At 43.9% G+C, this 13,535-nt stretch overlaps 1 protein-coding gene across 2 annotated transcripts in view; it reads left to right on the forward strand.

Moving 5' to 3' along the window:
• The window catches only part of ypel1 (yippee-like 1), a 28,969-nt gene extending 18,616 nt beyond the window's left edge, over window positions 1-10,353 (forward strand). For both annotated transcript variants that reach the window (XM_042331187.1, XM_042331186.1), the window contains exon 5: window positions 8,913-10,353. In XM_042331187.1, the coding sequence (XP_042187121.1) occupies window positions 8,913-9,002 (90 nt within the window). In that variant the 3' untranslated portion in view covers window positions 9,003-10,353. The remainder of the gene's footprint in view (window positions 1-8,912) is intronic.
• The last annotated feature ends 3,182 nt before the right edge of the window (window positions 10,354-13,535 follow it).

Raw genomic sequence — 13,535 nt, forward strand, 5'->3', positions numbered from 1 at the left:
CTACTGCACCTACTACACCTACTACACCTACTACATCTACTACACCTACTACACCTACTACATCTACCTCTTCAACAAAATGTCACCTACCTACTACACCTACTGCTTCAACAAAATGTCACCTATCTACTACACCTACTACACCTACCTCTTCAACAAAATGTCACCTACCTACTACACCTACTACACCTACTACACCTACTATACCTACTACACCTACTACACCTACCTTTTCAACAAAATGTCACCTATCTACTACACCTACTACACCTACTACACCTACTACACCTACTACACCTACCTCTTCAACAAAATGTCACCTACCTACTACACCTACTGCTTCAACAAAATGTCACCTATCTACTACACCTACTACACCTACCTCTTCAACAAAATGTCACCTACCTACTACACCTACTACACCTACCTCTTCAACAAAATATCACCTATCTACTACACCTACTACACCTACTACACCTACTACACCTACTACACCTACTGCTTCAACAAAATGTCACCTACCTACTACACCTACTACACCTACTACACCTACTGCTTCAACAAAATGTCACCTACCTACTATACCTACTACACCTACTACACCTACTACACCTACTGCACCTACTACACCTACTGCTTCAACAAAATGTCACCTACCTACTGCACCTACTACACCTATGACACCTACTACACCTACTACACCTACCTCTTCAACAAAATGTCACCTGTCTACTACACCTACTGCACCAACTATACCTACTACACCTACTACACCTACTACATCTACTACACCTACTACATCTACTACACCTACTGCACCTACTATACCTACTACACCTACTACACCTACCTCTTCAACAAAATGTCACCTACCTACTACACCTACTACACCTACTATACCTACTGCACCTACTACACCTACTGCACCTACTACACCTACTACACCTACTGCATCTACTACACCCACTACACCTACTGCACCTACTACACCTACTACACCTACTATACCTACTGCACCTACTGCACCTACTACACCTGCTACACCTACTACACCTACTACACCTACTACACCTACTACACCTACTGCACCTACTACACCTACTGCACCTACTACACCTACTGCTTCAACAAAATGTCACCTACCTACTATACATACTATACCTACTACACCTACTACACCTACTACACCTACTACACCTACTACACCTACCTCTTCAACAAAATGTCACCTATCTACTACACCTACTATACCTACCACACCTACTACACCTACCTTTTCAACAAAATGTCACCTATCTACTACACCTACTATACCTAATACACCTACTACACCTACTACACCTACTACATCTACTACATCTACTACACCTACTGCACCTACTATACCTACTACACCTACTACACCTACCTCTTCAACAAAATGTCACCTACCTACTACACCTACTGCTTCAACAAAATGTCACCTATCTACTACATCTACTATACCTACTACACCTACTACATCTACTACACCTACTCTACACCTACTACACCTACTACACCTACCTCTTCAACAAAATGTCACCTACCTACTACACCTACTACACCTACTACACCTACTACATCTACTACACCTACTCTACCTACTACACCTACTACACCTACTACACCTACTACACCTACTACACCTACTGCCACCTACCTACTACACCTACTACACCTACTGCACCTACTACACCTACTGCACCTACTGCACCTACTATACCTACTACACTTACTACACCTCTACATCTACTACAGCTACTGCACCTACTACACCTACCTCTTCAACAAAATGCCACCTATCTACTACACCTACTACACCTACTACACCTACTGCTTCAACCAAATGTCACCTATCTACTACACCTACTACACCTACTACACCTACTACACCTACTGCTTCAACAAAATGTCACCTACCTACTACACCTACTACACCTACTACACCTACTACACCTACTGCTTCAACAAAATGTCACCTACCTACTATACCTACTACACCTACTACACCTACTACACCTACTGCACCTACTACACCTACTGCTTCAACAAAATGTCACCTACCTACTGCACCTACTACACCTATGACACCTACTACACCTACTACACCTACCTCTTCAACAAAATGTCACCTGTCTACTACACCTACTGCACCAACTATACCTACTACACCTACTACACCTACTACATCTACTACACCTACTACATCTACTACACCTACTGCACCTACTATAGCTACTACACCTACTACACCTACCTCTTCAACAAAATGTCACCCTACCTACTACACCTACAAAACACCTACTATACCTACTGCACCTACTACACCTACTGCACCTACTACACCTACTACACCTACTGCATCTACTACACCACTACACCTACTGCACCTACTACACCTACTACACCTACTATACCTACTGCACCTACTATACCTACTGCACCTACTACACCTACTACACCTACTACACCTACTACACCTACTGCACCTACTACACCTACTGCACCTACTACACCTACTGCTTCAACAAAATGTCACCTACCTACTATACCTACTATACCTACTACACCTACTACACCTACTGCACCTACTACACCTACTACACCTACTGCTTCAACAAAATGTCACCTACCTACTGCACCTACTACACCTATGACACGTACTACACCTACTACACCTACCTCTTCAACAAAATGTCACCTGTCTACTACACCTACTGCACCAACTATACCTACTACACCTACTACATCTACTACACCTACTACATCTACTACACCTACTGCACCTACTATACCTACTACACCTACTACACCTACCTCTTCAACAAAATGTCACCTACCTACTACACCTACTGCTTCAACAAAATGTCACCTATCTACTACACCTACTGCACCAAATATACCTATTAGACCTACTACATCTACTACACCTACTACACCTACCACACCTACTACACCTACTACACCTACCTCTTCAACAAAATGTCACCTACCTACTACACCTACTACACCTACTACACCTACTACACCTACTACACCTACTGCACCTACTACACCTACTGCACCTACTACACCTACCTCTTCAACAAAATGTCACCTACCTACTACACCTACTACACCTACTGCACCTACTATACCTACTACACCTACTGCACCTACTATACCTACTACACTTACTACACCTCTACATCTACTACAGCTACTGCACCTACTACACCTACCTCTTCAACAAAATGTCACCTATCTACTACACCTACTACACCTACTACACCTACTACACCTACCTCTTCAACAAAATGTCACCTATCTACTACACCTACTATACCTACTACACCTACTACACCTACTGCTTCAACAAAATGTCACCTATCTACTGCACCTACTATACCTACTACACCTACTACACCTACTGCACCTACTACACCTACTGCACCTACTACACCTACTACATCTACCTCTTCAACAAAATGCCACCTATCTACTACACCTACTACACCTTCAACAAAATGTCACCTATCTACTACACCTACTATACCTACTGCACCTACTACAACTACTACACCTACCTCTTCAACAAAATGTCACCTACCTACTACACCTACTACACCTACCTCTTCAACAAAATGTCACCTACCTACTACACCTACTACACCTACCTCTTCAACAAAATGTCACCTACCTACTACACCTACTACACCTACTACACCTACTACACCTACCTCTTCAACAAAATGTCACCTATCTACTACACCTACTACACCTACTGCACCTACTGCACCTACTACACCTACTACTTCAACAAAATGTCACCTACCTACTACACCTACTACACCTACTGCACCTACTACACCTACCTCTTCAACAAAATGTCACCTACCTACTACACCTACTACACCTACCTCTTCAACAAAATGTCACCTACCTACTACACCTACTACACCTACTACACCTACCTCTTCAACAAAATGTCACCTATCTACTACACCTACTACACCTACTACACCTACTACACCTACTACACCTACTGCACCTACTACACCTACTGCACCTACTACACCTACTACACCTACTACTTCAACAAAATGTCACCTACCTACTACACCTACTACACCTACTGCACCTACTACACCTACTACACCTACTACACCTACTACACCTACTACACCTACTGCACCTACTGCACCTACTACACCTACTACACCTACTACACCTACTGCACCTACTACACCTACTACTTCAACAAAATGTCACCTACCTACTACACCTACTACACCTACTACACCTACTGCGTCAACAAAATGTCACCTATCAAATGAAGCGATATCTAATTAAATATATGCGTATTTGCATACGACACAATTCATTTTTTTGGACACTGAATGAAGTCAGCCTAAATAAATCAAATTAAATATTAATTTTGTTTAAGACACTATAGAACTTGTCCAAAACAGATATATACTGTTTTCCTACATCTATCTGTAAAACACTAAGGACATATACATAAAATATAAAATATATAAATATATATATAAAAATATACATCAAATGTTATCTAGAATGAACAATGTGCAACAAATCAACAATTCCCTCTTGGTAAGTCTGTAAAATATACACTGAGCAAAAATATAAACACAACATCCAACAACTTTCAAAGATTTTACTGAGTTACACTTCCTATAAGGAATTGAAATAAATTCATTAGGTCCTAATCTAATTTAACATGACTGGGAATACAGATATACATCTGTTGGTAACAGATACAGTGCAAAGTATTCAGACCCCTTGACTTTTTCCACATTTTGTTATGTTACAGCCTTATTCTAAAATGGATTAAATAAAAAATCAAATCCTCATCAATCTACACGCAATACCTCATAATGACAAAGCGAAAACAGGTTTTCAGACATTTTTGCCAATTTATTAAAAATAAAAAACAGAAATACCGTATTTACATAAGTATTCAGACCCTTTGCTATGAGACTCAAAATTGAGCTCAGGTGCATCCTGTTTCCATTGATCATCCTTGAGATGTTTCTACAACTTGATTGAAGTCCACCTGTGGTAAATTCAATTGATTGGACATGATTTGGAAAGGCACACACCTGTCTATATAAAGGTCCCACAGTTGACAGTGCATGTCAGCAAAAACACCAAACCATGAGGATGAAGAACTTGTCTGTAGAGCGCCAAGACAGGATTGTGTCGAGGCACAGATCTGGGGAAGGCTACCAAAACATTTCTGCAGCATTGAAGGTCCCCAAGAACACAGTGGCCTCCATCATTCTTAAATGGAAGAAGTTTGGAACCACCAAGACTCTTACTAGAGCTGGCTGTCTGGCCAAACTGAGCAATCGGGGGAGAAGGGCCTTGGTCAGGGAGGTGACCAAGAACCCGATGGTCACTCAGACAGGGCCCCAGAGTTTTTCTGTTGAGATGGGAGAACCTTCCAGAAGGGCAACTATCTCGGCAGCACTCCACCAATCAGGCTTGGTAGAGTGGCCACTCCTCAGTAAAAGGCACATGACAGCCCACTTGGAGTTTGCCAAAATGTACCTAAAGGACTATCTGGTCTGATGAAACCAAGATTGAACTCTTTGGCCTGAATGCCAAGCATCACATCTGGAGGAAACCTGGCACCATCCCTACGGTGAAACATGGTGGTGGCAGCATCATGCTGTGGGGATGTTTTTCAGCGGCAGAGACTGAGAGTCATGATTGAGGGAAATATGAACAGAGAAAAGTACAGAGAGATCCTTGATAACCTGCTCCAGAGTGCTCATGACCTCAGACTGGGGCGAATGTTCACCTTCCGACAGGACAACGACCCTAAACACACAGCCAAGACAACGCAGGAGTGGCTTCGGGACAAGTCTCTGAATGTCCTTGAGTGGCCTTGCCAGAGCCTGGACTTGAACCGGATCTAACATCTCTCGAGAGACCTGAAAATAGCTGTGCAGCGATGCTCCCCATTCAACCTGACAGATGTTGAGAGTGTGCAAATAAATAAATAAAAAATCCTACAATGTGATTTTCTGGATTTTTTTCTCATTTTGTCTGTCATAGTTGAAGTGTACCTATGATGAAAATTACAGGCCTCTCTCATCTTTTTAAGTGGGAGAACTTGCACAATTGGTGGCTGACTAAATACTTTTTTGCCCCACTGTATGTTATTGTTTGTTTCTAGCCTGGTCCCAGATCTGTTTGTGCTATCTTTACCAACTTGTCGCATCCCTTCTGGACCATTCCTATACAGTTATGATAATGATTCTGATAAGCCAAGGACGTACAGGACCTTCAGAAACCTCATCTCTGTACCCCACACGTACAATTATCTGTAAGGTCCCTCAGTGAATTTCAAACAGACTCAACAGCAAAGACCAGGGAGGTTTTCCAATGCCTCGCAAAGAATGGCCCCTGTTGGTAGATGGGTAAAAATTAAAAAGCAGACATTAAATATCCCTTTGAGCATGGTAAAGTTATTAATTACACTATGGATGATGTATCAATACACCCAGTCACTACAAAAATACAGGTGTCCTACTTAACTCAGTTGCCAGAGAGGAAGGAAACCGCTCAGGGATTTCACCATGAGGCCAATCGAGACTTTAAATAAAATAAAATAAAAACATTTTTTATTTTTCACATACACATGGTTAGCAGATGTTAATGCGAGTGTAGCGAAATGCTTGTGCTTCTAGTTAAAAAGAGATACAGAGTTTAATGGCTGTGATTGGAGAAAACTGATGGATCAACAACATTATAGTTACTCCACAATACTAACCTAATGGACAGAGTGAAAAGAAGGAAGCCTGTACAGAATACAAATATTCCTAAACATGCATCCTGTTTGCACTGAAGTAAAACTGCAAAGAATATGTGAAAGAAATTAACTTCATGTCCTGAATACAAAGTGTTTCAGGCAAATCAGACACAGCGTATCACTGAGTACCACTCTTCATATGTTCAAGCATGGTGGTGGCTGCATCATGTTATGGGTATGCTTGTCATCAGCAAGGACAAGGGATTTCTTTAGAATACAAAGAAACGGAATAGAGCTAAGCACAGGGAAAATCCTAAAGGAAAACCTAGTTCAGTCTGCTTTCCACCAGACATTAGAAGATGAATTAACCTACAGCAGGACAATAACCTAAAACACAAGGTCAAATCTAGAGTGGAGTTACTTACCAAGAAAACAGTGAATGTTCCTGAGTGGCCGAGTTTTGACTTAAATTGCCTTGACAAGACTTGAAAATGGAGGTCTATCATAATCAACAACCAACTTAACAGAGGTTGAAGAATTTAAAAAAGAATAATGTGCAAATATTGTACAATCCAGGTGTGCAAAGCTCTTACGAGACTTACCCAGAAAGACTCACAGCTGTAATCTGTGACAAAGGTGATTCTAACGTGTATTGACTCAGGGGTGTGAATACTTATGTAAATTTAGATATTTCTGTTTCATTTTCAATAAATTTGAAAAACGGTCTAACCATGTTTTCACTTTATGATGGGGTAATGTGTGTAGATGGGTGACCACTTTATGATGGGGTAATGTGTGTAGATGGGTGACCACTTTATGATGGGGTAATGTGTGTAGATGGGTGACCACTTTATGATGGGGTAATGTGTGTAGATGGGTGACCACTTTATGATGGGGTAATGTGTGTAGATGGGTGACCACTTTATGATGGGGTAATGTGTGTAGATGGGTGACCACTTTATGATGGGGTAATGTGTGTAGATGGGTGACCACTTTATGATGGGGTAATGTGTGTAGATGGGTGACCACTTTATGATGGGGTAATGTGTGTAGATGGGTGACCACTTTATGATGGGGTAATGTGTGTAGATGGGTGACCACTTTATGATGGGGTAATGTGTGTAGATGGGTGACTACTTTATGATCCGGTCCTCATCCCCTCTTCCTCTGTAGATGGGTCAAACCCTCTTCCTCTGCCTAACACCCCTCATCCGCTTCATCCGCTTGTCCTCAATCCCCTCTTCCTCTGCCTAACACCACCTCATCCGCTTGTCCTCAATCCCCTCTTCCTCTGCCTAACACCCCTCATCCGCTTGTCCTCAAACCCTCTTCCTCTGCCTAACACCACTCATCCGCTTGTCCTCAAACCCCTTCCTCTGCCTAACACCCTCATCCGCTTGTCCTCAAACCCTCTTCCTCTGCCTAACACCCCTCATCCGCTTGTCCTCAAACCCTCTTCCTCTGCCTAACACCCCTCATCCGCTTGTCCTCAAACCCTCTTCCTCTGCCTAACACCCCTCATCCGCTTGTCCTCAAACCCCCTTCCTCTACCGACCCCCTCAGACAGGATTTAGAACCTACTGATTCTGTGCATTCAGGATGCTTAGAAGTGCCCTGTCAGGATGATCTTAGCATTGGTGTTGTGTAGCATTGTTGGCCTAACGTTCCCTCTACCGACCCCCTCAGCCAAGAAGACGTTCCTGGATTTATAACCTACTGATTCTGTACATTCAGGATGAATGCACAATTGGTGGCTGACTAAATACTTTTTTGCCCCACTGTATGTCCATCATAAAGTGGTTAAAATTCAAATAAATGTCGATGACGGTCATGATTAACTAAAGAAACTTACATTTTCATCAAGTTTGACAACATTTTGAAAATACTAATATTAAATGGACCAAAATACCAACAAATCGAAACATTTATGCAAAAATGTAATTTCAGCCTGTTGTGCCTGGCCCTAAAGCAGCCCACAGGGAATCTTGAACGGCAGTTAAAAATGTTGATCTCTACATACATTCTAAACCTACATGGTGACATCAGACTACTGTTTTTGTGGTGTTGTTGTTGTTGTTGTTTTTGTGGTGTTGTTGTTGTTGTTGTTGACTGACAGCATGTTGTGTTGCAGGAACATGCATTTGAGAGCAGTCAGAAGTACAAGGAGGGGAAGTTCATCATCGAGCTGGCTCACATGATTAAAGACAATGGCTGGGAGTGACATCACTTCCTGTCTCTGGCCCTTTAATGACCTCTGACCTATCAGAGCTCTGGATCTATCAGACTTCACAGAGCGACAACCAATCACCATCAACCACCCACCGTGCCGCCCCCCTCCTAACACATACACAAACACACCCACACACACACAGTCCCTGCTGGTTGTGAAACTGAACATGATGCTGTTGAACTGGAGAGACGACTAGCCTATTGGAGGTTGGACCTTCAGTGAAGACCATGTGATCTCACCAGCCAATGACAGAGAGCAGGACTTGAATTGGCTCCTCCTTCATCAACCAGGCCCCACCCACCTCACTGGCGTTGGCACTTAGTTACACGGCTGCCATGGCGATGTGAGAGAGAGGATAACATGATAACGTTCTACTACCCTCTTCCTCCTCTGACCCGGGAGGAAGAGGAGGTGTTGCAGGAAGGAAGGGGACAGGGTGGCACAGTGGGGGGGGGTGGGGGGTTCTCCTTGTGTTTTAATCTTTGATTTATTCGTGAATATATATTTTTTTCAATATTTTTTTTCCAGTCTTTGATCTTTAATGATGACTTCACTGTGTGGGACGTCCCGGTAACACCCCAAAACGTACCCCGAGCAGAGAGGCGGGGATAGATTGATATTATATGTAGATAGATATGTTTTATCCAACAGCATTGTGGCTGGCTCCATATAGCAACAGTACTATTAGATAAGGTTTACCAGAGGAGATAGAGGGAGGACTATGTTTCCCAAATGGCGCTCTCTGCCTTGGTGCACTACCCTATGGGCCCTGGTCTAAAGTAGAGCACTGTGTAGGGAATAGGGTGCAATTTGGGACACTGCCTAGAACAGGCTTGACAACCACAGAACACACCCACGCTTCATATTGTGTTACAACCTGAACTAAACTAACCATCACACCCACGTAGTTCACAACCTGAACTAAACTAACCATTACACCCACATAGTTCACAACCCGAACTAAACTAACCATGCACATGTATAGAGTGTATTTAGAGATATGTGATATACATTTGTATGGACATTTATTCTCATGCGTATATATACAGGTAACTGCCAAAGTAAAGGAAACACCAACATATAGCGTCTCAATAGGGCGTTGGGCCTCCACCAATCAGAACAGCTTCAGTCCATCTTGGCATGAATTCTACAAGTGTCTGGAACTCTATTGGAGGGATGAGACGCCATTCTTCCATGAGAAATTCCATCATTTTGTGTTTTTTTGTTGATGGTGGTGAAAAACGCTGTCTCAGGTGTCGCTCCAGAATGTCCCGTAAGTATTCGATTGGGTTAAGATCTGGTGACTGAGACGGCCACGACATATGGTTTTTCACCCTAAGCATGATGGGATGTTAATTGCTTAATTAACTCAGGAAACACCAGCTTTCAATCCCTCATATCCTCCAGTGTTTCCATTATTCTGTCAGTTCCCTGTACATATACAGTATCATGTATTGTATTGTATGTATATGAGCAGAATGTCTACTAGTGTGTTGCCCACCTTCAACACAGTGGCAGACTGGAAGGCAGATACTTAGCTTGTACTTTGCAGAGGCCTTTTGGTTCATAGGTTTAGAGGCAAAAGTCTGTCTGTCTATCTGTCTCCTTTAAGGCCTTTCATCCGATGATTAAAAGATTGTATGAGATGCTGAATGATATTGAGGGGTTGCTGGCTAGATCATCTCCATATTAGTTATTAGATCAATTAAATATCGCTGCTTTACTCGTTCCTACACGTCACCAATCCTGCTTTACTCGTTCCTATGCTTCCCCAATCGGTGATCCGACCTAAATCAAGGGTTTATAATCCCTCCCGATTCACTTTAAATCACTTTGAACATCCTCGGCATGAACAATGTTCCCCTTTTCCACAGAAAACTAAATAATAATGTTCATTGCAATTCTTTGCTGCTATGAGAGAAATTACAATCCTTCATCCTTTCTCTTCCCTTCGTTCTGGAGATCTTTTTTTTTGCACTTTATGCCTGGCGCACGGTGGCTTCTCTCTCTGTGTTCTCGTCCTCGTCGTTAGTTTGCCTCTAAAGCTGAATGAATCGTGTGCCTCTCTTCCTATTTTCTCCTGACTTTCTCCTGTGTTGTGCCGTGCATAACTCTAAACTACGAGACACCAAAAAAAGCTCAAACCCACATCGATAGATACAAATAGATTGATAGATACATATGGGTGAAACCTGAGCGTTCAACGGCTGCTGTGCCTCAAGAATAGTAGATTATATATAGGCTACACGTATCGGTGTGGGGATGGATGTGGGGGTGGGGGGGGTCAGACCTCGATAATAATCTATATTGGTGTCGTAGCAGGTAGGGGGAGGGTTGGGGTTTTTAGAATGAGGTGCGATTGCTCACATTGCCGACCAGGTCAGTCAGGTCACATGACCTATTATTAACCCGTAAGACAAGGACAATGCAAACCTGACCCAAGTTGGATGGTTAGAGATCTCCTACTTGAATATATAAAACCAGTACAGTACTGACCTGTTACAGTACTGACCTGTTACAGTACAGACCTGTTACAGTACAGACCTGTTACAGTACAGACCTGTTACAGTACTGACCTGTTACAGTACTGACCTGTTACAGTACTGACCTGTTACAGTACTGACCTGTTACAGTACAGACCTGTTACACTCTGTATATAGAGGAACAAATTGAAGGTTTCTATTGGCTCCTTTACTTCTTTGATTTAACTGTACCTCTGGCTGTAAACACGTGTGTGTGTGTGTGTGTGTGTGTGTGTGTGTGTGTGTGTGTGTGTGTGTGTGTGTGTGTGTGTTTTTCCTCTATTTTGCATTTTACGTTTAAGGTGATGATATATTTTCCTCATTTTCTTTTTGCATCCGTTTGTTTATATCTGGGGGCTTGGGGTTTATATCCCCCTCTCCCAGCGATCTGGGGGCTTGGGGTTTATGTCTCCCCCTCTCCCAGCGATCTGGGGGCTTGGGGTTTATATCTCCCCCTCTCCCAGCGATCTGGGGGCTTGGGGTTTATGTCTCCCCCTCTCCCAGCGATCTGGGGGCTTGGGGTTTATATCTCCCCCTCTCCCAGCGATCTGGGGGCTTGGGGTTTATGTCTCCCCCTCTCCCAGCGATCTGGGGGCTTGAAGGCCAGCCTGGGGGCTTTTTATCTCCCCCTCTCCCAGCGATCTGGGGGCTTGATGGCCAGCCGGGGTTTATGTCTCCCCCTCTCCCAGCGATCTGGGGGCTTGATGGCCAGCCGGGGTTTATGTCTCCCCCTCTCCCAGCGATCTGGGGGCTTGAAGGCCAGCCGGGGTTTATATCTCCCCCTCTCCCAGCGATCTGGGGGCTTGATGGCCAGCCGGGGTTTATGTCTCCCCTCTCCCAGCGATCTGGGGGCTTGATGGCCAGCCGGGGTTTATGTCTCCCCCTCTCCCAGCGATCTGGGGGCTTGATGGCCAGCCGGGGTTTATGTCTCCCCCTCTCCCAGAGATCTGGAGGCTTGATGGCCAGCCGGGGTTTATGTCTCCCCTCTCCCAGCGATCTGGAGGCTTGATGGCCAGCCGGGGTTTATGTCTCCCCCTCTCCCAGCGATCTGGAGGTTTGATGGCCAGCCGGGGTTTATGTCTCCCCCTCTCCCAGCGATCTGGGGGCTTGATGGCCAGCCGGGGTTTATGTCTCCCCTCTCCCAGCGATCTGGGGGTTTGATGGCCAGCCGGGGTTTATGTCTCCCCCTCTCCCAGCGATCTGGGGGCTTGATGGCCAGCCGGGGTTTATGTCTCCCCCTCTCCCAGCGATCTGGAGTTTCTTTAGAAATGGTATTATTTTACTCTGTGTGTGTTTAGGTCCCTCTGGGTAGGGCTGGGGTGAAAGGTCCATTAAATCCTGGTTTGGCCTCTAGAGCCCTAATGTCTGACCTGCGCTGAGCTCTGTCGACTCTAGAAGTAGCTAGAAGGGAGCTGGATAATCCCTCAAACTTACAGAACAGAAGAGCGTTGACCTAGGCTCTTTCTTTCTTTCCAACAATCAATATCCCCTGTATACTCTCTCTCTCTCTCTCTCTCTCTCTCTCTCTCTCTCTCTCTCTCTCTCTCTCTCTCTCTCTCTCTCTCTCTCTCTCTCTCTCTCTCTCTCTCTCTCTCACACTCTCTCGTTAATCCAACTAGCACACAGGAAAAACAGTCACCAGTGTCACTGTCAGTTTATACCAAATATAACATTGTTACTAGATTTCTAGAGAACTGGTGTCACAACTAAAGCTAAAAAGCCAATCAGACAGGTGTCGTGGATGCTGTTTGTTAGAGCTTTCAGACTCCTGGAGATTCAGACCACTCGTACAAAAAACCAAAACCTATTCCGGAACCTGTCAGGTGTGACTTCTCAGTAGTTCTCTAGAAGGTTCTCGATCATTCTGTAGAACGTTCTACAGTTGTTCTGTATTCTGGAACTTCTTTCAGAAATAATGTCCAAAAGCCAGTCATTTGCTGTGAAAGATGATTGTTCATTTCCCCAGATATTATTTGTTGTTTTGGTGACACTGGCTCCGACT

This window comes from Oncorhynchus tshawytscha, linkage group LG12 (assembly GCF_018296145.1).
Source record: "Oncorhynchus tshawytscha isolate Ot180627B linkage group LG12, Otsh_v2.0, whole genome shotgun sequence".
Lineage (NCBI taxonomy): Eukaryota > Metazoa > Chordata > Actinopteri > Salmoniformes > Salmonidae > Oncorhynchus > Oncorhynchus tshawytscha.